The sequence below is a fragment of the Micropterus salmoides genome, unplaced genomic scaffold (assembly GCF_014851395.1).
Source record: "Micropterus salmoides isolate LMB-PRFRI ecotype aquatic unplaced genomic scaffold, ASM1485139v1 Ms_hic_scaffold_3, whole genome shotgun sequence".
Classification (NCBI taxonomy): Eukaryota; Metazoa; Chordata; class Actinopteri; order Centrarchiformes; family Centrarchidae; genus Micropterus; species Micropterus salmoides.
The window spans coordinates 33,673,604-33,699,809 of NW_024042261.1; the positions used below are offsets into that span (position 1 = coordinate 33,673,604).

Genomic DNA, 26,206 nt, shown 5'->3' on the forward strand with positions numbered 1-26,206 from the left:
CGGTGAGCACTGGAGGACACTCATCAGTCATGATTTTGCACTCATACAGAATGACAATAGGAAAGTACACAAAAAACAACAGAAAAGACATTATTAGAAGAAAAGGTAGCCTAAAGAAGTTTGTCTGTATAAAAAGAGATAAAGAAGATGAAAAGGAGAATGAGAATGAGTGAGACCACGTAAGAGAGTGCTGTTACCTGTAGTAGGTCTGGTTCACAATATAAACTTCATATTGAAACTAAAATCAGCATAATGTAGACAAACTCCCTCAGGAAGCTTATAGGACACTTGAACATACAATGAAGTCCCTTTCACATATGATAAGTTAAGGCCGATAAGTAAATAAATAAAATAAGAAGATAAGTTAACAAATTGTAAATCAAGCTTACTTTCAGATCAACCTTTTCCTGAAGCAAAACCAAAGGAGGTCAAGTAATCTGAATGTATCTGAACGTTCACATTAGTCCTTTCCTATGTTGTCCTATCTGATAATGCTCTGTGAAGGCTCTGCTTGCAATTGTGCAGGCTATATCCTGCAGTATAGTGCCAGTGGAGTTATTTGGGGAAACCTGATGGATACTGTGTGTTTTTAGAGTTCACTGTGAGTTGACTAAATGTATGGGTATGTTGTTTCGCTAAGGCTGATTTAGATTTAGTTTTTTAAGAAAAATTAATCTAGAAAATTACAAAAGGGTGTTTTGTTTAGGATCACCATGTAGCTCAAGGCTCTGTTTAGATAAAAGTCAATAAATGAAGTAAATAAAAACAAGCATCACATATTCACCTACTTGTTTGCTATAGTCAAAGAAAAGGTGAAGTAACCCTTAAATAGAGTATAACATATTCTCACTGGACCTCTGTTACCTGGGGAGCTAAAACATAAAGTTAATGCTCTGTTTTTTTCCTGAGACCTTTTTACTGAGGTGTCAAATTAACACATCCTAAGATTAGACTTAACGCCCAAATTCAACTTGTTCTAACACGTCCAACGGCAGTTATTTCAGAAATGAATAACCACTCTGAGTGTGCTGCCTGAAGCAAAGATCAAATTCTTTTTCAATAAGTCATCAGAGAGAAATACAAATAACAATCTGTTGAGAAAATAAATGAGTGTGAGGGTTGTGGAATTTCATTATTAATACAACCAATTAGACATCAAATGGTTTTTTTTTGGGGGGGGGGGGTGGCATCTTAAATACCACTCACAAACAAGCAGGAACTTCAGCAGTAAACAACAGACACCTCTTAGTGGAGGTGAAGGTTCTACTACTTCAAGGGCTGTCGGATATTTTACCATCAACAGTGGAGCGGTGATGTTCTACCTTTTTTTGTCATCTTTGCAGTGGTGGAAAAAATATTCAGAGTCTTTAGTTAAGACAGGAATACCACCTTATAAAAATCCCTCATTGCAAGTAAAAGTCCTGCAACTTTTAAATTAAAAAATTTAAATTAAATAAATATTAACAGTGAAATATACCGTGCAGAAATCAGAAGTAAAAGCTTCTCCAATGTTAGAAGTTTATGCTTTTCTCTTTTTTACATCATTATAAATGGAATATCTTTGAGTTTTGGACTGTTTGTCAAGCAATTGAAATAATCAACCAATAATTAATAGGCCTATTCATTAAAAATCAAAAAAACAAACTACCGCACACATTTTTTGATTTTTCATAGATTTATCCTGCTATCTACCAGCACCTGATTGTTGTTGCTGTGCTCGGGGAATTTCTTGTTTCAAGGCCTCTTCAGTAGTTGATGTTCTGTTTATAACAGTGCCTAATATTGTATAAGCTGATTGAATGTATAAAATTACTCTGCAAATGACAGCTGTAAGGTAAATATTGTACTTTTAACTCCACTATGTTTATTTGACATCTATATTTCCTAGCTACTATGCTGATTAAGATTAAGAAAACATAAGATAATCTTCTTAAATATGAGGCACTTTAATCAGAGAGATCAAATTTAAAAGGTTAAAAATGATCAGTTAAGGAAACTCTAAACTATTTACACATGAATGCATCAGTCATAATAATCAAATAATAAAACATGTAATATCACAGGAGCAATCTTTCTGCATAGCAAATGCTTTCGATTCTTTAAGTAGCCTAAGTTTTGCTGATAATGCTTTTACACATTTTGAACGGAAACATTTACTTGTATAAAGGAGTATTTTTATACTGTATTGTCACCTTTACTCAAGTAAAGAATCAGAATACTTCTTCCAAAACTGTGCTACAATTATAAAAGCAATGTCATATGTGTAGTTGTAGCCTATTCAGAATGGCCCCTATAAGAGTGTTGCGGAAAGTACAAAATTATTATCATCAAAATGGAACTATGTTGTCAACAATGTCCTTTTTCGTCTGTGTTTATATTTCCCTCTTGTGAAGTACAACATTGCATCAATGCCTCTCAGGTTCTTGTTGATGTCTTTTGTTTTTTATGAAGCAACACTGCACTGTGCCCAAGCAGAATTTCCCCCTGGGGACAATAAAGTTAACCTAAATCCACTAAAGTAGCCTATCAAAAGCATGTGTTATGCAGTGTTATTTATAATGTCAATTAAGCATATAAATGGAAGTACACAAGGAAGTACCACAACTGTGTACTTAAGTGCAGTAGGTTACTTGAGTGAATATAGGCTCCTTCTACTGCAGCCCATAAAACAGACATTATTATGTAGCCTGGATATTATGATTAATGTTAACCTACTGTGTGGAACTTGTTTCAGGGTGGATGCCCCTGCAGCCGGTCGCCTGGTGGCGCAATGCGCTGTGTGGATCAGATGAGCCTGAGAAGGGAGGAGGCAGCAGAGTCTCAGCAGCCGCGCCACAGACTCACAGTCCACATTTCCAAAGGAGACCGACACTCATCTCTCTCCAACATTTTGTGTCGACCTCGCGTAACAAAACAAGCGCAGCAGGACTCGTTGCGCTCTCCAGGATAGATTATCAGGACTTGGTTTGCTCATTATTCTCCGGGACGTCGCCTTACACATATAGGATATAAGTTTATTTACAGTAGAATAACCGGAGATTCTGGATGATGGGTTCAGTCCCGGCGATATCTGTCCTTATTTTGGGCATTGTGGTTCCAGCGCTGGCCGGCTATATTGAGGTATGTAACCTGAAATGTTTTCCAATTTATTCTGTGCCCTGTTCGTCTGACTTTAATCAGAACACCAGTGTATTTTTCTCATGTAAAAGCAAATCTTTTCGGGACTCTTCACATGAGGCATGTATGGCTAAGCTCTGCTGATCTCCTACGAACACACTATTTTATCTCTCTTGATGTAGGCTAACTGTATATTAAGGACTACTTATCCCACAAGATTCCCACACAAGTAGCGGAATTTACGAGATTTATTTCCCTTAATAATGTAGGGATATACATAATATGCTACTTGTTTTATGCAGTTTTTAAGGTTTGAAACATGTTCGTGAAGGCTGATATAATATCAAATCTAGTTAAATATTAATGAGCTTACTTCAGGTCATTCTTCACCTCAATCTTTGGCAGTGATTGCATTTTGTTGGTGTGAGTTGAACAATGTGGGTATGAAACGTGCTGTAACAAGAATTATAGCAGGGGTTGCGGCAGAGATCAAATGAAAGACAGCTGTGGCTTTGTCAGGCCTTTGGGGACACAGTCCATCTGCAGTGGATCACAAACAGTGTACTGTCTGCTCCACACAACAGCTGTGTCAATCATACGTGTATATTAAATTTTCTGAACACAGAGGAGGAAATCTGTTACCGAGATTTTCAAACTCTAGCTTTTCTTGTGTCAACAGGATGGACCCCTCTCATACCAGACCTGTTAGGCTGGTAGGCCCCTGTTCTTACTCAATAGTGTCTTTAAATGTCATATTTTGAGGTTTTTAGTCCTTAGGACAATTTGAACAACTAAAATATTGCATGAGTCCATTTGTTAGATTGATATGGCCCAACTGAAAGTCACACCCACTTACACATGTGCACACACTCCTCACCTACCTGATGTCCTATTTTCCTGCTGGCTCACCAGTTATTGTCCATGGAGACTGAAGCCTGCAGTGTCAAACATGTGTGTCATCGGATAACAATACACCCATTTTCAGAGCAAACACCCCCCACCCTCACCCACTCAGAGGGTAAACACAAGTGTTTCTGCTCACTGTTAGAGCAACCATGACAAAACATTTTAACAAGACATCTCCTCCTGGCACTGTTGTGCGCCCTGCAAAATGGTTATCAGGGAATGTGTTTATCTCTCCCTCATTTGCGACAAAAACCTCGGCCATTTTGAGGCAGTATTGGCTGGCATTGTGTGTGGGGAAATAATGGTTATTATGTCTCCAGCAAAATCTATGCCACTGCACTGTCTCTACAAAGACCTGTCCCCTCTGCAATGATTGCCTCCTCAGTCAACCTTCTTCCTAACTGCACAGGCGTGCTGATCAATACTGTACAGACTCTCCTGAGATGACTAATGGATGAAATCAATGAATTTTCCTGATCAGTCACCCAGATTATGTTGAGAAATGTATAGTGGCTGTTGTGCGCCTTTGACTGCGGGGTGCATGCCATGCTGAGGCTTGTGGTTTAATAAATGGCTGTCCTGAAGGATAAGGCTTTTTTGTTGGTTTGAAATGTCATTTTTATTTGCAGTGAAATCACATGCATAGAATGTGGATATTCATATCCCTATCCCTTTGTTGCACCTGCCTCGTTTGCCTCCAAATGCACACTTAGTACTTAATTGGTAATAAACAAACAAATGAATATACACCTGTAGGGAAAATACCAGCGCCACAATGACATAATATACATATATACATTTATACGATTTATGACACTTGACTGCTCATTAATGGTGTCAGTTTACACCTTTAGATAACTAAAGTGAAACATGTCAGAGTCACAAAGTCCTTCTTTGAGGGTATCTCAGAAGCTCATTCTGTAAGGATTAGGCTGGGAACTGGAGGGTTGCCGGTTTGAATCCAGCTCAGACCACAACTGCTCGGGGCGATGCACTAAGTGGCATCTCCCTCCCTCTGACATCTCTCCGTGTGTTGCTACGGGTCCTGTTTGTGCATGTGTGTGTATTTTGGACCTGTGTGTAAAAATACTAATGTAATAACAGAGTGGAAACATTGAGTTTCCCCTTGTGGGATTAAATAAAGTACATCATCTTCTTCTTAATTCAAGTGTCAAGTTAAACATCAAAGTGTTCGTTTCTGAGCCTGGATTGTAATGAAGCCAAAGCTGTGTTGCCCTTTGCTGTGAAATTCTCAATTGATTGAACCATGTCAGGACTGGACAGCCGAAAACCAACTGCTTGCTGTTGCTGTTGTTTGCCAGTGAAGCTGGTGGTGTGTGCAGACTCGGCCCTGCTGATGAGCTTGTGGACAGACAGCTGAAATAGATATTGCTGTGCTGACATGCTGACTGCACTTGCTCCCCTGGACCTTGAGCTTGAATTTACAAGCATGTGAGAGCTCCTCAGGGACACACTCACAGCTGGACAGGGATGGTTTACTCCCTCTCGTCCAACCCTGTCATTCCATTGTTCATCATCTCTTTGTGTATTGTGGTTGTCGAGGTGTCATTGGACAGGAGTGGCCCTCCTGTTTCACAGTTCCTCCTTTTTAAACATTTTGGGATTAGCCAGCTACTTCAGCTGTTTTGTCAAACGGTTTTGTTTTGTCAGATACCTGTGTGAGTGCAAGATTGTGAGCTTTTGTTTCTTCAGCTGAGTTTCCCCCTTCTCATCTGAGCATCGTTGTGTCGCAGGTTTTACAGTTTGCAGTGGTTTCAAAAGAGGTTTTGCCCTTGTGATTTCTAGCTCTTTACTCTCTGTATCTTGCCTTATAATTTCGTATTCCTTTTTGTATCCAAAAAAACAACAGAAGGGTTTTATTTCAATTTCATTTGCTTGTGGAAAACCTAGCGTGAGCACATAGCAGGTTTACCCAGAGAATTGCATGACACAGAAGCATTTGCTGATGTTGCTCCCACTGGGTTAATGGAATACAGAACATCTGGTACAGTTAATGCATTCGTTACATTTTATTCTCTGCTGATTTAAGCAAACAGAGATTCTCACAGCCATGTCACATAGGGTAAAAATTAGTGAGTGTTATGTAACACAACAATCAGATTTTTGTGCCTGTCATAAAATCAAAAATATGTTGCTTCCAGTGAGCCTTTAGTGTCAAATGTATCAGCATGTCTAAATTCAAGGCAAGCTTGAGTTTATGGAAGAGACTTTTTTTAATTGCAGTGTTAGCTCTGGTGGAGTGGCTGTGGCTTTAATGTCTGTTTGCAAACATGCAGAAGTCAGAGTGGCCCTGGAATGGACAGGCAGATACAATCCACTGAAGTGTAGAAATGCTGGACACAAGGAGTGCACAAGGAGAAGAAAAAGTACGAAAAAAATCTCTTCAGCATAATCAAAAAAATGACTGTGGTGCTTTGCTTATTGCTCTTTGGTTGCAGTCCTCTTGCAGCAGCATTTTTCCTCTTGTCATCTAAAATCTGTGTGCGTGTTTTGCTGTGGGTGCTTGTAGGCAAGCACTGATAATAAAGTATGCTGCTGTGTGCTGTATGTATTTGTTCTGGATATGGGCTGATAGTGAACAATTGCATGTGAATGAATGCTCCCAGTTGGCTGTGATTGTCAGGGCGGGTGCTATGGAGCCATCTGTATGCAGGGCTGAATGATTCCCTATGAGGGCCTTTTTGTGTGACCTTGTATAGCTGAGACATCCCAAGGTGTCGGAACTATACAGAGGTGATCGAGATACCGAGAAGAGACGAAGGCAAAGGCAGACTGTTGCCAATGTTTTACGTATGGGGAAAAAAAAAAAATAAACAACAATCAGTAGCACTTTCTTTTTGTATTTGATAGTAATCTCTTAATACATCATTGTGGGTGGTGGAGCACAGTTAAAGCCTTACGTAGGCTGTTTTCTTCTCTCTCCTCTAAGCTGTAAAGATTGCCTCTTTGACCTCCACGTTCAGCCATGTCAATCAAGTTGAAGGCAGCAGCATGTCCTCCATCAGCTGAGAATCTGCCTCACTAACCCTTGAATTTGTAGATTAGTGCCTAAAACCTTGCTTTCAATTGTTGGGACAGCCCCAGATCCCTGTGAATCCTCTTAGCAACAAGAAACACTTGGTGCTTATAGATCTGCAAAGGGAAAAGTACTAATCCCAGAGTCTATCCTTCTCTGTCTGCTTGTACTCATACTCATACGCTCACTCAGTTCACTCCCCCACTCGCCCACTCACTCAGTCAAACCCTCATTTCCAAGCCCTGCAGTGACAAACTGACTTCAAAGTGGCAAAGAACACAGTGAGTCACCTGTGTGTAATTTCAGTGGTGTTTGCTCTGTGACTAACAGTAGGAAGATGTCGGATTGAATCTAAGCCCTTATTCTCTGTCCTTTCATTTCCTCAAAGATATCTCCCTGCCACTTGGTTCATCTACAGTTTTCTGTGTCTGTCTGTCTTCTTTTCCCTGCCTTGGCTGTTTCTTCCTCCAAGCCCGTGCATGTCTCCTGGAGCGATTCCATCGACAGACACACTCTCCGCTCATCCGGGGATTTAAATAGAGAGGCCTCATCAGGCGAGCCTTGTTCTCACGATGCCAGGCTTTGTCTCCCAGGCTCTGCATGAGCTCTAATTATCCCAAGTGAGCGGAGTTGCCTTCCTTTTTTCATGCCACTGGAAATGCGTGTTTTTGTGTCTGTATATGCCTTTGAAATGTGTGTGTGCCTGTGTGTTTGTACGCCTGAATCCTCTTACAGCTTAGCTCATCACATATTTAGTCAGTTTTTCTCGGTGAGAGATCCTGGGCAGCAGGGACTTGGCACAGAGTGAGTGGGTTCAATTCGGCACACTGATGAGTGCACATCGCTTAAGTTGCACCAGGCCTCCTGCCATATGTAGGCCAATCTGCACAGCCTCGACAATCCTCCTTGTGTATATGCAGCCAACGTTGATGCCACTACACCTGAGTCTGTGTGTTGTCGACAATAGCCTGGCACAGCATGGGTGCGTAAGAATTCCTTTTGTCATTTTATATGCCAGGGAGCTCAGGAATGCATAGCCTGAAGTGCAAACGGCTCACCGTATTGTACCGTGAGCAGCTCTCTTCCTGTGATCGCGCTATGAGAGTGAGAGAGTGACTATACACTCTGGCAAGTTCAGTAGACAAAAACATTCTCTTTAATCCATTTGAAAGGAGCCCTGCCATTTCAGACTTTATTTTTTAATGTGTTTTCTGTTTGAAAATAAGCAGGCAGTCAATGTAGGTGGGTTAAACCCTGTCACCCCTCTACTCTGTCTCTGTGTCCCTGTGGCTCAGTGAGTCACTCTTGCTGCTTGGGTTTTTCTTCCCATGAATAAAATATCTGGTGTGCTGTCTATTAGTTATATTGCACTTGTACCTCTGCCTATGGCCCCGCCTGTCTCTTCCTCAGTCCCTATTTGTCCATATGTGAGGAAGACTATGTCTGCTGTGCCCTCCTTTTCTTATTCAGGTGTGTAGGTCTCGTTTTTGTAAGATCAGTAAATCATACGCAGGCACGGGCGAGGCCTGCGCAGTGATTTTTTTATCTTTTTTTTGCTTGCACAAAATGAAATAGAATGGAGGCAGGTGGATAAGAATCAAAGAGTCAGTTTAACTGTGTGCCAGGCATTGTTTCCCACTGTTTGCATGCTCAACTGCACCAGAAAATGTTAGAGCATAAATTACTCAAGTGCTTTTTATTTGTGTTTGAACCCATCTTCAACTGAATTTTGTCTCTCTTGTCGAACAAGTGCATTCAAATCAGACACAGTTTTCCAGACTTCAGTTATAATTGATGTGATCTTTTCTTAGCACTTTGTTGATTGTTGATCTTTGCCTTTTTCTGTATGAGAGCGTGAGAACGTGGGTGGCTCCATCAGTAATGTGCATCACATGTCTCTGTCCATATTTTCACTGGATCTGCATGAGGCCATTTTTTGATGTTTTGCATCTTGGCCTCCCATTTAGCGTGCTTTAGGGCATGATTGAGGACTGTCACTGCCACAGTGAGAAATCATGTTTTATCAGGTTCTTCTCTGAACATATCCAAGGTATAAACAGAGTTCCACATTTTTATTGCTAATGGACAATGAGGGAGGAGGGGGGGCTCTTGCCTTGATAAGCTGGGTGGAAGACTGGCAGGCTGCTTTGCTGCTGTAGTGCTCTTTTTGCTGAGCAACGCTGCACAAATACTCCATCCGCTGCCAGGGAAAACAAAGCATGTTAACTCCATATCCCTCCTTGTCCGTCTTCCTGCTTACTGAGCTTCCTTCATATCGCTCTTCTGTATACCCTTGTGTCTGTAGTGGAAATGGTATCATCCAGACTAGAACCAACACATGAAATCCATCCTGTTTTTTTTTTTGTTAAAGTTTATCCTTTTTTTTCTTAAGAGAGTTGGGGGAATGAAAATGTCAGAACGGTAAGAGATAGTGCAGTGTAACTGTATACCCCCAGAGAGAGGGCTCTGCTGCTGCTGCTACCACCGCTGGTACTCAAGCTATGTGACAGCCCTGTTAGCAGCCTGTCTGATACAGCACTTTCTCAAGGAGAAGGTGGCCAAGGACAAACAGCAGCTCTGTACGATGGTCCACTTGGGACACAGACAGAACAAGGGGGGTGATTTAACCTACGAAGGAGAGAAGCCTGAAAGGGAGAATCGCCATGGACTTCAGAGGCAGAAGAGATTTTTTCTTGTAACAGAAATGAGATTAAAACGTTTCCTTTGAGTTTTTCCCCCTACTTATCTTTAAGCTCCTACCTTTATACACTGTAATTAATTCAATGAGAGGAGTTCGTGCATGATGAAGCGCTAACGCCTGCAGAGCCCCTCCCTGCCCTCGCAGAAGCAATAAAAAGAAAGTTTGTCTATTGTGTAATTTAAGGAGAAGGCAAAACCTAAATGAGAGTTAGAACCCTGCTGGAGTTAGTGGACATAAGTTCCTCAGTCTAAAACAGAAAACCCAGATGACAGAGTGGGGGAAGTTAATGTAGCATAAATGCTTGCAGGAAACCCTGGGAAATGAAGGACATTCATAGACACACAAACCGACATAATTTCACTGAGAGCATGTGCAGGAACTCCCTATTCTGCCTCAGTCTGTATTATCCTTTATTTCCCCTGCATCAACACAGTTTTATTTCGCAGAAACAATGAGTCAAGAAGGTAGGACAGGCAGATATGGGGCTGAGAGCAATGATTATTTTGACTATTGATTCATTTGATGATTTATTTTTTCAATGAATTTAGAACTCACACGTCCTTATCACAAGGCCTAAGATGACCTCTTCATGTTATTTGTTGCCTTCTTCTCTTTTGTCCAATCAATAGTCCGAAACCCAAGAATTGTCCGTGTACAATGACACAAAACAGAGAAAAGCTTGACAAATGACTTAAAAGATTTATCAATTGTCAAAATGATCAGTTAATTTTCTGTTGAATGGCTAATCAATCCACTATTCATTCATCCACTAATTGTTTCTGCACTGGACAGTTCCCCAAGCATGTCTCATTAATACACATGCCGTGCAAATCAGTGCATGTGTGTTGCTACATGCTCAAGAGCCTAATTGTAGGCAGCCTATTTAGCATTTTGCAATAGACCTCTCTCCATCCAGATCAGGCAGTGGCTGAGCTATGACCCCGATATTACTCTGGTAGTCACCTCACAAGTTGAAGGACTACTTTTACCATTTAAAATCATGTGTAATTTAACATAACAGTGCCCTGAAATGGCACTTTTTTCATTACAAAACTGCAGCTCATGAATGCTGCAGCTGTGCACCTCTATCAGCCATTTTGATCTGAGATAAAAACCAATCTAGCACTCTAGAGAATTCCATTAGTTTGATGAGATATGAATATAGCTCCCAGCGCAAATCTGAAATAGTCGGCTGTTTTCAGACAAACCCATTAAAAGTCATTTGATCTTCTGCAGCTAATTATAGAGTTTTCTGAGCAGCTAGCCGCCTTTACCGGACTCCACCCCCTCCATTCCCCACCTACCCTCCAACTGCTCCCTTCAGTGTTCATCACATCTCGTCCTTATGTTTCAGGAACCTATTTAGCATCACTGCACTATTATTGAGGTGCTGGGAGCTGACAGGCCGGCATTGCGGCCCAGTCATGCGAGGGCACAGGGATTTTTCTGCCTTATAGTTGCTGTCATTGTTCTCGTTTGGATTTGGGATCTCTCCCAGAGAAGTAGTAGGATGCCACAGAGGGGTCGTACTTACACTGTACACTATAGGTAAAGACACAGGAGGTGGGGGAGCAAGGTCAGATGATTGACTAAAAGCGAGTATAGAAGACAGGTCTAAAGACGGATGTTTCTGCTGTGAAGTTTGTGTCTTCTCCATAGAGGCATGACTGATTAGCTTGGCCTTCAGCATGTCTCACTAGAGTTATATTCTTCACTAGTTTGATTGAAATCCCTCCACCCTCCCCCTGAAGAGAGGTAGAGGGAGGGCAGAGCAGGGCTTAATGACAGATAAGCATATCTACATTACATCCATAATTTTCCCCTGATAAAGATGGCCTCCCTTGCATTGCCTGGAGCATCACACGCTAATGCAGACATGTGGGTTGTGTCTCTGCTTCACTGCTCGGTGTCTGCAGGGTAGAAAAAGGAGCAGGGAGCTCAGCAATCAGAGCACAGATTAATTTAAAATCTGCTTGGGTGGTCATGGGAGAGTGGCGCTACATGCGGGGACAGGAGGCAAACTTAGCTGTCTATAAATTACTTCCAAGAAATGTTAAAAATTGTAAAACAACTTTGTACAATGGTGATGAAAAATTAAATTTTAAAACATTCAGTTCGTTATCAAAAAATGTGTTCTGCGAGATTAAAATCCATTTTAACATCATCTCTTATAGTACATGTGAATTTGGAATATGTGAATGACTTGCCAGAAATATTCCTGTGAACAAGATTCAGAGTTCATGGGTTTTTACTGCCTCCTATTTGAAGAATGGAGAACATTTGGTATGAAGAAAATGACAATTATCAAAATTGTTGTTGATGCAGTTTCTGTCCCTTATTTTTTTGTGTAAAATGTTGATTTTCAGATGTAAAATTAGTTGTGGCATCAATTTCAAACCACTACTATCATGCCAGTATAAGTAAGGTCAGTGACTTTCTCCTCACTTTCAGCATTCCCATGCAGTACATCTGTCTCCTACTATCATTTCATGTTGTCAGATCTTTTGGAAACATTGCTATGTGTCCTAGATATCGTTCTTACTCCTGCAGTTCTCTGGCTGGCCTCCTACAACTCATGGCTGTCTTGTAGCGCCTGAATGTGATATTTCCATGTTGTCCTTGAAACGGCTTTTCCCCGCCTGCTCTCAATGTCAGCTCACATTGAGCAGCATTCCCCCCATAGTCACTCTGATTTAGTGTTCTTCCTCCTCTCTTCTAGCTGCCAACCGTACTGCACCCCACATTTTTGGGCAATTTGGTGATTTTAAGTCTTACTTTGTTCACTGAAACATTCTGTCCTTGTGCTTTCCTCACCTCCCTCTCCTATCACTCTGCTATCTCTCTATTTCACGTCTCACCTCGTGGCCGCTTTTCCCTCCTCGCTTACCTAATTTCTCTTTTGCTTGCTCAACAATTACGTGTTCATTAACTGAGGGAGTGCAGGCAGCTGAGAGAGACGTCAGTGACAGGACTGGAGGCCTTGCTGAGGTGCCCTGTTACTGTTGTTCCTTTATTGACAAGTCTGCCTGCCAGCCTGCCTGGTCTCGAGGAGCAGCTGCACGGTGCTGCATGCTGATGAGCATAGAGTCATACAGCAAGAAAATGAAAAAGTGGGAGTGGGAGTGACGGAAGGAAGGAAGGATGCAGTACTGTATTTTCACTCAACTTGGGAGGGTATGAGAGGAAGAGAAGCAAGAGAAAGTAGAGTGAGCACAGGTCATTTCTTCTAAATCCCTTCTCCTCAGCGTGAGAGATTAGGCGGGTGTGCTCTCCGGCAGATGAGAGAGAGGCACGTTCCTGCATCTAATCCTTCTCTTTTAAACTGCTGAGAGTGCAGTACAAAGTGGGGAAAGAGTCAGCATCCACATAAAGCGGCCCACAGAAAACACAGGCCCATAGTTCAAAACAAACTGAGCCCCGTCTAACAATCGCCTAAGCCCTAAATCTCCTGTGTAGCCACTGCCAGAGTCGAGCCCACCGCCGACTTTTTCCCGCCCAGCTATGGCTCTTCAACACCCTTTCCCTATCACATCACCTGAAAATCCCCACAGAAAGTCAGTGGTGATGTCAAGGTTTAGACACACACATGACAGCGATATATATCATGTTAGACCCGCACACACACAGCCCATCCCTCTACTACTTTACTGACCTGCTAGATAGACCTCCAACCCAGCACAGAGAGGCTTTTAATAAATAGACAGGCAATGGCCAATTTAATCACGCTAATGTGTATGTTACAGTGGACGGCTTATTGGCTATTTGATCTCTATACCAGCTCATAGGAGAGAGCTGGAAGCAGATGTTGCAGGAGGAAGAACGGAAAAACGTAAGCTTCGGGGGGAAAGGAAGCAATGAAGTGAAAACAAGAGAAAGCTAGTCAATTTCGTCCCTTGAACAAGGTAATGAAGACAGCAGCTCTGATTCCAATTAAAGAGAGAGACGTTAGAGACAAAGGAAACATGGGAGATCATTAGGCAAAAGCGAATCTTTCCTATTAAAACAGAGGAACCTGCTCAAGCATAAACGGGAAATGGGGTGTCAAGTTTAGGCTAAATGCATTGTTTGACTTGATGTTGAGGCTAGTTGTTCTGTCTATTTTAGTCATAAACATCTGGCACAGTGATGTCAAGAATGTAATCCGCTCTAGGCCACGTGGACGGTAAGCTGGGATAGAGAGGGCTGAGAGGGTCGCCAGCTCACATGGCTCTGACAGAGAGAGAGAGAGACTGACAGAGTGAGAGAGAGCAGGTGAAGAGGTAAATTTATAGAAATAGTTGGGGCAAGAGGAGAGGGCTGCACAAAGAGTTGTCCAGAGTGCTCAAAGTGAATAGAGATGAAAGGAGGGAGATGGAGGATTGAAGGGGTTGCTCATGCAGAGAGCTTTTAGTGGGCCGAAGGGAAGAATGGGTGATTGTACTGACGGGAGCTCTGCAGAAGAGGCAGGCTTGCCTCAAACCTATCGTCAGCACACCATGCAGCTGTGAGGCTGCAGCAAAAAATTCACCTGAAAATGGACCTCAATCATCACAGTACTTGAGTCATTAACACAAAATGAAAAGCAATTATCTTCTTCCAGCAAGAAATAGTTTTTACACTCCAGTGCCTTTTTTATGCAGTCATGCACCTGCGTAGCTTAGCAACTAAACAACAAGCTCTGGGTAAAACCCTCGGTGTAATTATCTCTTTATCGCCGCAGCACACAGTTATCAGTTATTTCTTTGTTGACTGACTTTAATGTGTATAGCAACCTTCTCTGCAAACAATGACACATACCTCAGACGTTTTGGCTTGTTTTAGTTGTATTTGCATTAGACATTTTATGATATTGGCTCAAATTCAATCACCCCTCTAAAAAACTCTGCAGTTAGAATTGCAGTAATTAATTAGCAATGAACAATCTACGTAGCATTGTGCTATTTTTATTTATCTTTTTAAACTGTTATGACAACTTGATTCTGTTCTTTACAAGCCAACAGAGGTGAGAAGCAGATACATGTTTCATGATGGCTAATTATTGAAATAGTTCAGCGATAGATAGCCATAGAGTTAGAGAGTCTATATTTTATTAGTCACACTCTCCTGTCCTGCTTCTCCCCTTCAGCCTGTCTCTATTCCTGCATTCCTTGCCTCATCTTTTGACAGTGATTGGACTAAAAAGGAAGTTGCACTCAAGCCCTTGCTATCACTTGACGTGCAGCATATGCTGCAAATAGCATACCCCGAGCAGAATCGAAACACATTTGCTCCATTGCTTCCTCCTCCTGTTCATCCCCTGTCCTCTCTCCCTCTTACTCCCCAGCCAGCTAGAAACCAATCTGCTCTATATCTACCTAATCTAATCGGGTAGGCAGGGAAAACCAAGTGTAATATGATGGCAGTGGATGACCCTCAAGGCTGTGTGTGATGGGGCTGAAGAGGTGGATGGGGAGGAGTAATATTCCAGGGAGATGTGTGCAGCCTGAAATCTGTGTCAAGAGGGGCTGTGGGGGAAGTGACTCTTTGGTCCCCTCCTGCTCCTGCTCTTCCCTGCTCTCCTCGCTTCACTGGCAGCCCCTGCCCTCAGAATAAAAGAATAATGAAACACAAGATGCAGCAGACATCCTGATGTTGGCCGTCAGGCACTCAGCGCATGTTCACTAGCAGGTATCTGAAAAGCAGCTCTGTGTGTCTGACAACAGCTAAGACAAAGATGGCAAGACCACACAGTATTGACAACAGTGGGAAACACTGACACTGTCTGAGAGGAAATGTGTGGGAGAGGAAAAACTGTGTGAAGTGAGGGATGGGAAAGGATTTAAAATGGGCAAGTGAGGACCTTTGGCCTGTGATGTCAGATAGTGGCTAGCTATCTGTACCAACAGACCTTTTTTTCCCCTTGACTGACTACCCTTTGTCACTTGGACCTACATTATATATCTGTGGTGCTCTTTGCACAGGTTAAAGGGTTCTTTAGTTTGTTTCTCTGTAATGCATCATGCAGTAAAACCTCAGTTATGAAAATCCCAGGAACACAACAGTTTTCTGTGAAGTTTTCTACAAAGACTTTCACTGATTATTGTAACTGTGCATTCACAGTGCAAGTAAACTAAGAATACAAAACAAAAACATTGAAGTCAATTTCCTTCTCTCTATTAGGCCTTGGTATATGTGCAAAAAATTTTCTCAGTCATCAGCTAAGCTCCCTAGCTTCCTTTCTTTAGATTTATTTTGCCTTAAAATCCCCTGAGTTCTCATTTACAGAATGTCTTCAAATTAGTATGATACCACTTAACCATTTAATGTTATCCTCATGTTTTCAAGTTTATTTCTCTTTCTCTCTGAACAAGCTCCTTTGAAGAGGGTGGGCCTAGAAGACAGGCCCACTGCCCCACCAATGGGAGCCACTTATAAATTGCACCTTCTCCCTAGTGAAAAGACAGCGTGCCACTGGAAGGAAAAAAAGTACTTTGCTCTAATTAATACTGTTTTTCTCTTCTCTTGGCCTAGTATCGCTCCACTTCAGTACATTTTACATTCACATGGCAGGCCTTTAGTTGACACTCTTGTCCACAGCCACTTAAAATAAGCACGTAGAATAATTACGAGATCACAACGATTGCAAGCAGCCTAGAATAAGGAGTGCAGGGGTGAGAGTGACACTGCCCCAACAATATTCTTGTGATATAACAATGATCTTTTAAGAGAGAAAAAAATGAAATATGAGCTAAGGAGAGATGTCAAAGGCTTCTTTTTTATGAGAGCAATTTATAGCAAGCAGGGGAGACAGATTAGAGAGAGGGGACATGATTGAGCAGTGAGGTTCTTTTTGAAGAGATGAATTTTCAGGTTTTGACTGCAAATGTGGAGTGACTGTGAAGGCCCACTAACAAGGCCCCCACTGCTTGACAGTGCTACACTCGAAAATATCTGATCTCTTAAAGATTTGTACAAATTTGGTAGGGTGAGAATTATTCCTAAGTAAACTCTTTATAGCTTATAAGGACTTAAGAGCAAACACGTATCAAACTAACACCTACTTTTATTTTTATTAACATGCTGCAGGTGCCTGAAACTGCCATAAAGTAGACTTGAGCTCTTAACCTTCCCACCCTCTCATAGACTTTTTATACCCTCATACCTCAACTAGAATTGTAACAATTATTGAGGCATGATATTCACAATATGACAGTGTGTGTTGTGTAATACAACTGGCTCCTAAACAGGGTTTGTGGACAAATCAGTTTGAAGCAGCTTTTTTGAAAGTTGGACCATTTGTGTTCTCTCTAACTTCCTACCAAAAGCAAACTGCATTCAGATTTAATGTGAATTTTAATTGTGCCTCACTTTGACAGCTAAAGTGGTTTTGCAGTCGGTTGCTTCTGGCCACAAAATGCCAGAATGCCCCGACATTACCAGGAATTCCAGATTCACTTATTTTCACCCAAACAGTCCCAGTTCTGCTCCTGCCATGGAACTATATAGTTACATTTTCTTTCAAGTAAAAACATTTTAAACTCAAGTGATTGTCTAGTACAGATCAGTTTCTGTTCTTCTGTGGTCATGTTGTTTAATTGACTTTGTTTCCATCCATGTCGCTTCTAAATATTGTTCCAATAATGCAACAGAATGGCAGCATTCGCCACATGTGTAGCCAACTAAGGTGTTTGAATTGGGTAGGATATTTGAGGACATTTTCATCTAGACATATTTTTTATTCTGAAATTTTGCTGAATAACGATTAGGATCTGGTTATAAAATAAGGTTATTTATTCCTTTAACAGAGAGCATTTTAATAAAAATATGATGAAAAAGATGAAAAATAATATTTAAAACAGTGAGTACTGAAATTTGAAAGGACAAATTTCTTATAAGTTAAACTTGAATAATTAAATATAAATAAAATATATTGTGAGTCTATGGAAGTGCACCTTTCATTACACTATGAACTCGGGTGCACACTGACCTTCACCCACTCTGGTGTTTCACCTGGAATTGTCTGCGTGGCACTAACCTGCTGCAACACGCCCTAAAAACACACCCCAATGATTCCTCTCAGAACTCATGCTGGGACTTACTGTCTGGTAAATAATTTAGGGGAAACCACTGGCAGTTGGTGCAGTGTCTGTTCGCCATGGGGAGTGACATTGCTGAGCACACGGATGCACACTGCCATGGCAATGGACACAGTTTTTTGTTCAGAAGGGGACTGAGCACAGATATAGCTTTTTGTACTGTATGTCTGCTATGTGTGGGTCAGGGGAGATATATGCGAACCTATAGAGCTGAGGGTCATTTTCGTGTTTGCATACAAGGATGCAGTGTTGCTGAATGCACCAAACAGGGTAGAGCAGCTGTTATTGTGAGTGTTGTCCTCTGTGCCATTCAGACAATGTTCGTCACTACGCCTCCCATCTCTTCTCCCTCTCTGCCTCACTGTCTCATATGCCAGTCTCTCACAACTCTGGCCTCATTCCCTCTTTCTCCATTATTTTTTTCTCTTTCTCGAATCCCCCTCCTCTTTTCTTATTTTTTCTCCTTCCTGTCCTCCTGTTCTGTCGCTATAAGCTTCTGATTATCTATCTCCCTGCTTTCTTTTCCCCTCCTCCCCTCATTCTTTCCTGCTCCACTTCTTCAATCTGTTTCTCTTTTTTTTGCCCCCGCCTGTTCCCTCCTCTCTCTCTATTTCCCTCTGCCTCTTACTTCTGCAGCCTCAATGTTCCTCTGTGTGGATAGCTGGGATGCTTTTGTAGAAGGTTTCCATAGTGATTTGAACAAGTCGTCATTCACGCCCGTTCGCTGTAAGTTGGACAGAGGCCATGTTATCTCTCCCCGACACACAGGCAGACCTGTGCCACTCAATCACCACAACTGTTACCCTGCCACCAGTGAGATGCTACACATCTTCTAGCTAGAGCTTAATTACGAACATCGTCTCATTTGTGTTCATCTCCTGCACTGAGCATGGCAGTGTTAGGGTGACGCTCAATGAGATTAAGTTGCAGCTCAATCATAGATTGTTGTTGTGGAGACTGTAAGTCGGGTCTTTTTCATAGTGAAACATTTAAATAATAACACCAGTAAATACTTAACACAAAACAGGATGCAATTTACTTAGTTAATACAAAATCCTAATCTATTTTCTTTTTTTCCAGTCTAAGTAAAAATAGTTAAAACCTTAGTTCCTATCATTAAGTCTACTAACAAGGGATGTTAATGACTTTTATACTTCTTCTTGCTTTCAAAAACAAAGAACAACGATCAAAGGAGAGAAATACCAACACCCTATTACTATTTGAGATAGGAATCAAGAAGATTCATTGGAGATAGGATTTAACTTTTAAGAAACATATCGATCATTTTATTTTTTGCAGTCATATTTCCATATGTTTAATCCTTATGTGTATATTTACATGTAGCTGACACTTTTATCCAAAGCTGAACCCAGGTCTCTCACACCAAATTGCGCCATCACCACCCCATATTAAAGCATTGGAGTGATAACCATACATTAACTGCATAAAAGAAGTGGACACAGAAATGCAGGCAACAATATCTAGTCAAATAAACTTGTGCTTGCACTTGAGAGCAGTAAGGTTAAAATCAAATAATACCAAACTTAAAATGAGTTACTGAAAAGGCAGTAGGTTAATCTAATAGCAGACCACTTGTGTCAAGAGTCAAACAGGTAGAAATGTCCTTATTGAATCTTCCAAAGAACATCCTTCACTTTGAAATCTCCTAGCTCTATTCACTCCTTTCCACTTCTGAATCCTATTTTTTAGCTTGAGACATGAAAGAAATATAGGACATGGTTGCATCAATGGTGTTTCCAATGTTTCGCACTTTGGAACAGCTCCACACAGTCTCATTAACAAAGGCATGTTCAATCAAGTACAGGTTGAGCGGAAAGGATTACAAATAGGCTTACTATCTGAACCGGGGCTGGCACTGGCGTGTCGTGGCCGTGACATTGTCTTCTACGGAGGCCGTTGGGTGTGTTTTTCAGCTCTCCTGTGACAGTTCAGGGCACAAGGAACAACAGACTTTCCTCTCCTGTCCGGTCCCGTCTGACTATGAATGATGGGAGGTTAATGAGCCACGCAGAGGTGACTGCTAGTGAACAGAAACATAATGTTCAGCTTTCTTTGGAGTGTCTCCCTGTCACCTTAAAGCTCTAACACAGGACAGCAAGCTTACTGAATAACCTCATGGTTTCCTTGAATATATTTAGTAAATTGTTTTCACATAATTTACGTGTGTTGAAGCTGTATGAAAATGTTTGATATGGGAACAAAGTACAAGATTATTTAGAGAAAGTATTATTTTTTAGACGTTTGCACATAAACACATTTGCACATTCTCCAGGAATTGTCACTTTTAAAAGAAGAAAGTGAGTGATGTCTCTCCCTCACAGAGTTTATGTGAAACTGTAAATTTCACAGCTTTAGCTTTTTGTTGACTGACTCCATTGCTCCCCAAACTGTGGGAGTGTTTCTGTGGGTTTGGAGCGGTGACTCATAGGGCAATTCCAGAGGAGTCTTGAGACACTTCAAATGGTGGAGACAAAGGGCTCAGACAAAGCAGCTCATTTACATTGAGGGGTTGCCCTTTTGATTCAGAGTCTAAAAACACGACACCTTTTTCCTTTTTATTATTCTGTTTTTACTGTCTGCCCTTTTGAGGATGGGAGGTGGTGAAGGTGTTTGGTCAGTAGGTAAATGTCACTGTCCCTCTGTTGCTGAATTTCCTCCCCCCTCCCAGCTATTATCTGTTGCTGGTGAGCTGTTTGTGTAGTGATGGTGTCAGTGGCTCAGGCCCCAACATTCCCACGGGCCACACCACTGGAAGGAATCACACCAATGTCACACCCTCAATGTCACAACTTCATTTGGCATGTATGTGGGTTTGCTCGTGTGTGTGGCTATTGATTGATTGACGTTAAGTATTGTAGGGCTTTTGTTGGCCTCCATCACTGAGTAAATATACAGTTTGACATACTGTAGTGATATACTATCAAGATATTGTCTGACATTTTGGTTACTTGGTAATATAACCCAGTTGTTTTTCTGGTCTTGTTGTTAAGTTACTAGAGCTCAAACTATTAGTTCATCAACCTGCAAAGATAATCAATAATAACTGTATTTATAATGAATTGATTATTGTCATTTTCCAAGAAAAACATTTTCTTGATCCAGCTTCTCAAATAAGAGGATTAACTGTAACTGTGTACCTTTTTTTTTAAATAGTGTTTGAGTTTTTGGACTGTTGGAAAGGACAAAACAAGACATTTGAAAATGTTGCCTTGGACTCTTGTGAAGTTGTGATGGGGATTTTTTTGAAGATGTTTGACGAACCGTAGTCAAAACAATTAATCAGATAACCAAAAAATAATGAGCAGAGTAATCAATGATGAAAATAATAGTTATTTGTGGCCCAAATCAACTTTCATGTCATATTACATCTTTGCATTGTAACTATCACATCCAATTTCTTTGCAGTGAGGTAGTATTGTGGTTATTTTTCTTTATGGGGCATTAAATAGTATATGTTGTGCATTTTTAAACTATCCTACAGGGAAATTCAGTCATTACAGAAGCAGCAAACACAAGACACAATAAACAAGCAAAGGCTATACTAATAGCTGTTATGTAAAAGCTGTAATAGAAGCTAATAAAGAAATAAAAATGATGCTGTAATTGCTTCCCCCCCACATATTAGTGCAACACAGTAATTGCAGTGAACACTGCTCCCTCATACACATCAACAGTTTTTATTGTTAGCAAAAAGAAACGGAAATCAATATTGATTTTGTGTTTTTATGTATTGTACATATAGATCGGATTCCTGTGTGGCCTTCTCTATCTTGTTTAAGTATTAAGTCACCACAGGGAAGGATTAGGTGGATTAACGGTGCCAGGCATTTCTCTACAGAGTCACATGGACACTAAGCATTCTGGGAACCCACGTGTCCTGACCGGTGCCTCATTCTGGAGCCGCTTTTATAAGGGCTAGACTGTGAGGATGGCTTCACCATACCTCTGCCAAAATTAGACTAGTTGCCACGGCTAAATGGGGCCTACAAGGTTTATAGACCAGTTGAGAGTGGAGCTGTTTTTGTGCAACACAGTCAATTAACCAGAAGAAATGCATCCAGGAACAACCACCTAACTTGTTCATTAGTCTGTCTGTTCACAGAGGAATTTTTTGTATAGTTTGTTTTGGCTATTTTCAGTTACAGTCTGTGTTTGTATTGGAGATGTTTTGAACATTATGGCCCTCATTTATTTATTTCCCATTTCCCATTATCCTCTTGGTGTGGGTCCTGAGCTCACACACTGTTGATCATGCTGCCTTGAGTGTTTGACCTGAGACCACACACACTGACACCCTTATACACACACAAATACACACAGATTGGATTAGCTTTCTTGGAACTTGCCCAGATGCTGTGTGGTAGGTCATGTAATAACTGACCCATACTGGTCCCAGGAGGATTTTATTAAAACCTCATTAAGGAATACTACCTCTGCTTTGTTTGTAAGATTGTAGTCTTACTTGTACTTTCCTTTTTTCCATTATCCTTTTCATATTATTATTCTATTGTCTGCATACAGTCGGCATTGTTGAAGATATTGGGCTCCATTTCCTCTCTTTCAGAACTTTTAGTAGAAGTCCTTTTCTGCCTTTTATTATTGTACAGTACAAAAAATGTGTTCCGCAGACTGCAGAGTTGCCTAAGCTAAATAATCTATCACAGTAAATTTAAAGCCTTAATTTGGTTTGTCAAAGTTTCTCTGATGTATCGTTATTTCCTTGCACCTACATTCAGCATTTTCATATGAATGCATTCATTTACATTCTGCAAGAAATGAAAGTCACTGGGAAATAAATATCAGGATAGCATAGAGCAAAATAAATACAATACAAAAAAATTAATCCTTACTCTTATATGTATATATTTCTAATTATTTTATTAAGATAGGTGTGACGCTGAAGGCTGTAGTGCAACAATGAAAAACAAGTTAAAAATATATATGCGTCAAAATGATTGACGGTGTAATGTGAGCTAGATGTAGACAGCAAATGTGCTGTAACTCAAAATAACATCACTCTTCTGCTTTAAGTGTTAACGGGTAACATTTACCACTAGAAATTAAGACAGATTTACCTCTAACATTAATGTTTGTGCATGTTTGGGTTGCTCATTAGAGATCCAGACTCTAAGGTAGGCTATATTTATCTCCCACAAGGAAAAAAGGAGTGTTTATTTGTGTGTGCACATGATGTTCCATGCGTTATTTCATGACAAGCACCATCGTGTCTTAGCTTGTTTTATGTGAAACTTGGCTCAGAACAAAGAGCAGGCTAATAAAACATGTTTGTGTGCTGGAGGCAGACTGGGAAAGCAGCGACAGACTAATGTGTGTTTGCAGTAAAGAGTGAAAACGGGCTGAATGATCCTCAGTCCACACGGCTTTTGACAAGCGTCTGTGGTGGCAGGCCTGTCTCTCCTACGTTCAAGCCGCCTCACAGCGTTCTTTATTGCATTACAGTCTGCATGCATTTTAAAATAATATGTCACGCTGGGACATGAGCCAATCAGCATAGGCTCCCTGCTGTCGTTGTCTATTTATGCTTTTTGCTTAAGCTTTCTTCTGTCTCACTGCCTCTCCATTTTACCAACTTCCACTCCCTCTTTCCCTCTTTTGTCTTTCCCTCTGGCTTGCTAAGCCTCCACATAGCAGCAGGTGTTCACACTTACACATGATATAACATCTCACGGTGAGTCAGTAATGAGAGGTGGATGCTCGATGTTTGTGTGTGTGTGTGTGTGCTGCATATGAGACCAAGACCAGAGCTTATCCAGTCTGAATCAAGAGAAAATTCTGTAAATTAATCTGCTTATGTTTTGGATATTTAAGGACAGTACAGTTCCACATGGGAGTAATAAATACGTGATAAAAGGGTCTCATAAGAAGAAAACATTTATTAAAAACACCTTGTTACTACCCCATGTCTTTGTCTGTCAAATAAATCTCAAAAGATCCATTTTAGTATATTTTTACATTCACATTTGACCCCTTTCTCTAGTAACCTGTCAAAATGTAATTGATGACTCATCTTTTTGATCCCAGTGAGTAAAATGTGATAACAGTTCTTCGGGTGATCCAGCCAACCCTTACTGTCTCATCAAACATTTAGGTCTACCAAGCTGAATTATCAATTACATGAGTCCTATTGTGTGTATCTGGGTATTTGTTTTAACCAGGATCATCAATATCATCAGCAGCTTTCTGCACTAGAAGTAGATCAACCAACTAAAGATAAGTGATTGTCGAGAGCTACCGTCAGTGTCCGTTTTTTTCACCGCTCTTGAACTTTAAAATGAAGTCAGTAATGGCATAAAGTCTTGCCCCTGACCTCTGTTTTATGTGAAAACACGACAAAGCATGGAAGTAAATTACTGTCAGAGTCATTTCATGTGACCTTTAAGGAAGAGTTTAGTTGCATCAAATCACAGCAAAAAGAAAAACAAGACCAATATCCACAGCTAACTGTCTTTGTATTCATCCACATTTCCCTTCTGAGTCTAAGAGTAACTTAGACTATTTCTTCTCATTTATCTTTTTCTGACTCCATTCCACCGGTTTTCGCTGGTTGACGCAACAAACTGGTCTTGGATGATGTAAAAAAATTGCGATGATGACAGTTGTGTGCTCGACTGGTCTTGAAATAAATTTGCCTGAGTCACGACCAAGTCAGTTTCGAGATGAGACCAAAGCTCTTAACATGTTGTCTCAAGAACAAAGTTGATTGTGTCTCCTACAGGAGTGTGTGTCTGTGGTAAAGGATGTCACAGTCAACACAACTAACTGTCCAGTCTGTTTTCCCAAGGCTAGTCATCTGTCTGAATCAGGTATCGCTGGTGATGAGACAGGGACCACAGATGAAACTAATTTCTTCTTCTGCCGTGCTGTTCCCCCCCTCAAGCTCTCTCTGTCTGTGTCACTTCTTTTGCTCTCTGCTGCCCCCTATAGCGCTTCTCTTTGTGCAAGTCTGGCCCTGAGCAGCTCTTTTTTTGAGTACTAAACAGGCATGTGATTGCAGATTTATGGCAGTGTTTTAAACCACCTCCACTCTGCCTTCACTGCCATTGTCGCACAAGAATTAAAGACATACCGAGATTTTATCACTTCAGTGAAGTCAAAGGGGTGTTGAGAAGGCCACAACACTTGTTTTTCCACAGCTGCAGAGTCTAGTTGTGGTCAGGCAGTCACTGCCTCCCTTGTCTTCCTCCCTAATGTGCTGCTTTCCTCACCACCTCTCTGCTTCTCATACACCCCAAGCCAGTCTCACAAAGGAATGAGAGGGAGGAGAGCAAACAAGCCTGTGGTGGTGCAGAGAGGGAGGAGTGGAGCAGGACAAAGACATGGAGATGGAGGAAGGAGGGGAAATGAGGTTGAATCTGAGGCTGTTCTAGACAGGCTAGTGTGTGTTTGCTTGCTGATGTGGATGAACATACGTGTATGCATGTGTTATGTGTGTTTGCGTGGGCACCACTGTGTGTGGCTGAACGTATGCATGTGTTGCTGGAGCTGTTTTCAGTTTATGTGTGTGCGTGTGTGTGTGTGTGTGTGTGTGTGCAGACTCAGCTATGGCTGGCTCTGTAGCTCATCGCACACTACAGCCAACTGCTGATTACACAGCACTTGTTTTGTCCTCGCTCTATTCTGTTCTGCGCCTATTATCAGACCGGGAAGCCTGTGCAGCATTAGATGGAGAGCTTTGTCTAACACACTGTTTCTCAAGTCTCCCTCTTCAGTTATTTTCTCCTTGGCTCTGCGCTGCAAAGGACACCTCTGTCTGTGTTTCTTCAAGGCTGAGGACCCAGCAAATGGTCAGACATTTGAGTCCAACGGTTCTTGCTCATTCCCTTGATCTCTCTCTGGGGCTGAAGCCTGTTTACTCAGCCTGATGACATTATGACAATCAAGAGGGGATCAGTTCCGTTCCACTTCCTGTCTGGAAGCTCCCTAGTGTGTGTTTAGGGACAGTTTGGCATGCAGAGCAACATCGGCTCGCTGATTCATTAGAGATTCCCGTACTGTGACACCCCTAGCATCAGGTGAGTGTTAACAGGGTGTGACTTATTGTCTCAATGACTAGCTGATGAGTTGACTGATGCTAACACTACACTATGTCATTTGAAAGGCAATCATGTGGAAGCTGATTACACAGTAGTTTTAGACAGTTGGTGTCCATTTTCCCAAAGTGAGTGGTGTTAAGTTATTTTGAGCGAAGGACAGGCAGACTGGGTGTTCCAGCTTCCTGCTTGCTGAACGAGGAAGTGTAGGGTTCAGTAGCTGATGACAGGAAGGACAACAGGGGAGGAAGATAGTAGATTTTGTCTATGTTCAAAGGGCTGGGAGATAAACAAAGATTTTTTGTACAAAATCACAGAA

General features: G+C 41.4%; 1 protein-coding gene across 3 annotated transcripts in view; it reads left to right on the forward strand.

The window, feature by feature from the left end:
- Positions 1–2,841: 2,841 nt before the first annotated feature.
- aplp2 (amyloid beta (A4) precursor-like protein 2) overlaps positions 2,842–26,206 on the forward strand; it is a 53,348-nt gene continuing 29,983 nt past the window's right edge. For 2 of the 3 annotated variants that reach the window (XM_038692383.1, XM_038692385.1), the window contains exon 1: positions 2,842–3,120. In XM_038692383.1, the coding sequence (XP_038548311.1) occupies positions 3,046–3,120 (75 nt within the window). In that variant the 5' untranslated portion in view covers positions 2,842–3,045. The remainder of the gene's footprint in view (positions 3,121–26,206) is intronic. The other variant, XM_038692384.1, reaches the window with a different exon arrangement.